The sequence below is a fragment of the Rhodofomes roseus genome (assembly GCF_022264815.1).
Source record: "Rhodofomes roseus strain CIRM-BRFM 1785 chromosome Unknown C8Q71scaffold_34, whole genome shotgun sequence".
In the NCBI taxonomy this organism is placed as follows: domain Eukaryota; kingdom Fungi; phylum Basidiomycota; class Agaricomycetes; order Polyporales; family Fomitopsidaceae; genus Rhodofomes; species Rhodofomes roseus.
This window is the reverse complement of record NW_025952990.1, coordinates 72,502-77,247: the sequence shown is the minus strand read 5'-3', so window position 1 is coordinate 77,247 and position 4,746 is coordinate 72,502. Positions and strand designations below refer to the sequence as shown.

Genomic DNA, 4,746 nt, shown 5'->3' with positions numbered 1-4,746 from the left:
TTCGCAGGTAAACAGCCGGTAAACCTCGCTCCGGCACCACTGGCACTGCAGTTGCAGTTCCAGCGCGTCTTCAGCCACGGTCGGCAGCATTCGGCACGGCGGATCTTGAACCTCGGCCGTGTCGGCATTGTGACGATCGCCGTGACAAGCTTCGGAGAACAGTTGCATTACTGTTCCAGTCGTTGCTCCCTCTCGGTATCCGTCCCATCCCACCAGACAGGGCGTGTAAAATCGTACAAGATACTCTCGAACCTCAGAAATCTACTGGTGCAAACTCCGAGTGCTTCCGGTAAGTACTCCGTGCAGTAGAATCCAAAAGGTGAAAAAGTTGCATTACTGGTACCGTGATAGTATAGGGTTCGCGGAGCTTCCCATTCGGTGGTATAGCGGTGAGTGCTCAGGGCTATCAGCGTATGCTACCGATAAGCTCAACGCAGGGTATGCCGGGTAGGAAGCGACGAAGAATGTGGCGTTCAGCCGTAGACGTTGCCACTTGCAGTCGGCCGCGGCCTGCGGATGCTCGGATGTGTCGTAGGATATCTTCCAAGGGAGCTTGAGAGCACAATTAAGGTGTGGGTATTCTAGCCAGGGAAATGATTATGGTCGCCTGACGTGTTGGCCACGCCGCTCTCAATGCATATCATAAGGTTCAATGGCAGTATTGCGCCTGCGCATTGCTGTGTTGTTGTTAGCTTCGAGCTCTACCGTCTTCACAGCACGCCCAGCGCACGTTGCCGTCTCCTTATAAGCCACGTCCCGTATCTCGAGCGGCAAAGGTCTGCTTTACTTGAGCCGCTCGCAGATGGCCAGCTTGAACTACAATGTCGCAGGCGCTGTGACAGGCATTCTCGGGCTCATTCTTCCATTCATCCTGTTCATACGGTTTCGCCCACGGCGAATGCTCCAGGCTCTCGAGGAGAGTCTGTTGTATCTCGAGAAGGTCTTGGGCGACGGCCGAAGTAACGGTATATCCGACGACTGCTTTCACTTTCCCAGGTGGGATCGTGTACAACAAGAATATGAAGAGTGGTATCTGGCGTTGACTTTCAAAAATGGTATCCTCATATACTCCACAGGCACAAGAAACACGCCCGTATTCTGCGTAGTGAGGTCAATAGACTCACTTCGTGCTTCTCGGAAGTGGAAGCGATTGCGCGCGGCTTGACGTACCAGTTGTACGTCCGCCGTCGAAAGGTGCTTTCGACGTTAGCTGAGGTCTCGGTACGTAGTTAAGATAGGTCCACTTCAAACGTATTCTTATTCACACACATGGGACACTAGGCAGCGGAGCTCCGCGAACGACAGCGACAATTGCAACATGAAGTGGATTCTCAAGCTTCAAATTTGACGTCCATCGTAGTCGCAGCCCAAACGTCTTCCATCGACACGGCCGGCGTGAGTGTCCCGTGCAATCAACCGGAAACCGGCGTGGAGTTACACACGCTGTACGATCGTTCTGTTCTTGTTGCATACGATGCGCCTACTAATCAGTTATGTTTCGCAGACGCCACAGACATGTAGGATCGCATACAGACGTGGAAGATCCCGTGAGCGTGACCGAGGTCTCATCCCGAGTGACCGGGAAAGACATGGTTGTGAGCCACGACGCCGGCAAGCGTTCGTCTTGTCTCTTGTTCCTGGGAATTTGGTGTATCAAATGCTCTGTGAACAGGTGTGGTCGGTAGGGTAATGGTCAACGACAAGCCGCATCCAAAGAAGGCCATCCGCGGTTCGGCGCCGCCAGAGCTGCAATGGGCTCCACTCCGAGCAACGTGTACGTGGAATCTTTGCTTGCCATTGTGGCTTGGTATGTGTGCTCACAGTGATCCATGCTAGTTAACAACGTCGAATACGTAGTTGACTTGGGCTACAACGCGGAGGCTGTGAAGGAAGCTGCAGAGGCTGCCGCCGGGATAGCGCATGCGGAAATGACAAAGTTCTTGGAGGGTGTGATGAGGTGATTAATGATGGGTCATCGCATGCAAGGCCTCTGGATTTCAATATCGGGACCCGGGAGTGTCTTCACCACCAGCCAGCGTATACAGTACCTGGCGTATACTGTATGTAAGCAGCCCGTACGGAGACTCATGTATTTAGTATCGACAACTTTTGCTCAAGTTCCATGGTCTGTTGCCTAGGATTGTTGCCTGCCAAGTCTCACCACATGTACCATGTACACCGTCACCCAGTACATCAGCCAGCCTCTGTCATCCCGTGGTCCCTGATATGAGCTAGCTCGAGGTGCTGGTATGCAGCAACTGAAGGCGACTGACATCGGCGTATGAGGCAAGCCGCAACGTTTGCCTTCTGCGGGAGAGAACGCGATATTACTTTGAAATACAACTCCAGGTTGCAAGGTGTCGGTGCGGTCTGTGGATCCTGCGTGTATCAATCCTCGCATTTCAACAATCCTCGCATTCATGTCGGTGATATTCTGCCTGCATAGCGAAGAGCAATCCAATTCCAAGTACACAGACAACTACGTACGATGTTCAGAGATTTGCGAATTCCGAGCTGTCAGCAGGACAGCGGGTAAAGTGGCTTGTCTGGTACCAGGTAGTAGCCCGAAAGCCGGATGGGATGACGGATCTGTAACTAAGCAACACGATTGTCAGGGCGTTTGATAGAGTGAGCGGCATACAATGAAAGGGGAGCTAGTAACTTGACACGATACTATACATGCCTACTGCTCAAGTCGGTCCAGGACGTACACTGCCTTGATTGACCTCATTCACTCAACTCCGGATGTAAAATATCCATGAGTCTGCAACCTAGAGTTCTGCACGATGCAATGAACAATCGTGAGCATCATCTTGCAGGGGCTATAATCAAGCGAAAGCTCATCTCACTGACTTTTCAGCCATTTCGTGAGTGCGGCCTGGGCCATCTCGGTGGCAGCGTCCTTGACAGCCTCTGCGCTGTATCCGAGGTCAACTCCATATTCAACACCGTCAACTGCAGATGATCATCGTAAGCAAGAGTCTCAGGTGCAAGTGTGAATGGTCTGACGGCACTCACTCCTTGCGAGCCGAGCCCAATTCGACCTTGGGATGCGGATAGCATTGTCCGGCTGCACCTTCAAATTGTCGTCAACCGTGATCCTGCCGAGTGTACCTGCGCAAGGAAGGTTCTAGGCGCTAGCGTCCGAGACAAGAGAATGAAAACGCACGCTTGCCATCCTCGAGACTCACAGCCGTGCCTTCGTCCTGCGACTTGGGTGGCCCCGAAGCGGAAACCTCGCTTAGGCTGTCAATGTCTTCTATGCTTGATTCAGAACCTATGTTTCTGTTGCGTCTGTGGAGTATGATGGGAAAGATGATTTTGTATTCAATACATGTGAAGGACGTACAATGTATACAACTCAATGCCGGATTCTGTTGTGCGTGACGCACTGTTGGCGTTCGATGCCTCGACGACCGAAGATCGTGCAGCGACGACGACACGTGTCAAACTTGTAGATTGAGAACACGACTCATGTAGTAGTTGGCGCTGTCGTTCACGGAGCTCGGCTGCCTAGGATGCATGTGTATATGAGCAACGTGCTATATGAGGCCGTAGGCCGATTACTCCGAAAACACACCGAGACTGTAGCTAGCGTCGAGAGCACTTTCCGACGACGTATATAGAGCTGGTATGTCAAACCGCGTAGAATCGCCTTCGCTTCCGATAAATACGACGTCAGCCGGTTGACGTCGCTGCGAAGCAGATGGGTGTGCTTCTTATGCCTGTGTATCTCGTCAGAATCCCCATTTGTAACAAAGCAGAACAAAAACCGCACTGCTCAAACTCCCGCTGCACATGCTCCCAGCCATGGAACGGGAAATCGTCGTCCGGTATGCCATCATTGCGCCCGTCGCTCAAAACCTTTTCGAGCACCAAGAGAGCCTCCTCGAGAGCTCTCAGCATGGGGCGTGGGCGACACTGTATGAAGAGTAGGAACGGGAGTACGAGCCCCAAGATGCCCGTGACAGCGCCTGCGACGTTGTAGTTGAAGTCCACCATCTACAATCTGCAGCGAATTTGTGGGCGCAGAGAGGAGCAAGCTGGATACCGAGCGTACCCTGTACTGCACCGCACTGGTGTCGAGGAGCTTGAGATGTAACCGTGTCACAATGCTGACGTGCATCCGAGTACAGCATACCTAAAGGTTATAAACAGGCAGCAACGTGTGCAGGGCGCGCTGAGAGCGTTGTTGAGATCGAAGCTGATCTCACAGCTATGCACAGGTGCAATCAGTACGTCCATATTTAGGGCAACATCCTTCATCGCCGCCAGCTCCTACTCGGTATGCACTTCACAGAGCTTATCGAGACTCAGCTATGGGCCCGGACACTGCCCGCTGTACCGCAAGACTGCCTGCCAGCTTCGGGTACTCCAGCAAATGGATAGCTTGATTGGCTTCGGGTCCGTCTGCACAACGTTAGTACACTGCATTATGGTAATAGCACAGCACTCCGAATCACAAGTACCCATGACTTGGATAGTTCAGACGACTTCCATTTACCAAACGATGGGAGGAACGCGCACCGTGACTGTGCCATTGAGTTTCGCCAAGACATGAGTGTCTTCATGAGGCCATTTCGGTATCAGACACTACGTAGATTGGCAGCTGAATGAAAAGCCATGAGTTCAGGAAGGAGATATGGAACAGGCTGTACATGTGAGAGGGGCACTGCAGCGGCGGCGCAGGCCTCGCCCGCGTAAGACGCGTCGATCACGTGCACACCGTGTCGCGCGACGCGCCCC

The 4,746-nt window shown here is 52.8% G+C and overlaps 2 protein-coding genes across 2 annotated transcripts; one reads left to right on the top strand and one right to left on the bottom strand.

The window, feature by feature from the left end:
* Window positions 1-802: 802 nt before the first annotated feature.
* On the top strand, window positions 803-2,350 carry C8Q71DRAFT_887353 (uncharacterized protein; the record flags this gene model as incomplete). Its single annotated transcript, XM_047928587.1, has 6 exons — window positions 803-1,029; window positions 1,077-1,221; window positions 1,282-1,445; window positions 1,505-1,617; window positions 1,673-1,774; window positions 1,837-2,350. 6 exons carry the CDS (start codon window positions 803-805, stop codon window positions 1,959-1,961), a joined length of 876 nt encoding a protein of 291 aa, XP_047773319.1. The 3' UTR covers window positions 1,962-2,350.
* A 495-nt stretch (window positions 2,351-2,845) lies between these two features.
* On the bottom strand, window positions 2,846-4,126 carry C8Q71DRAFT_727729 (uncharacterized protein; the record flags this gene model as incomplete). Its single annotated transcript, XM_047921886.1, has 7 exons — window positions 2,846-2,955; window positions 3,019-3,114; window positions 3,170-3,277; window positions 3,393-3,513; window positions 3,581-3,725; window positions 3,779-4,002; window positions 4,061-4,126. The coding sequence occupies 7 exons, from the start codon at window positions 4,124-4,126 to the stop codon at window positions 2,846-2,848; spliced, it is 870 nt and encodes a 289-aa protein (XP_047773318.1).
* Window positions 4,127-4,746: the final 620 nt, after the last annotated feature.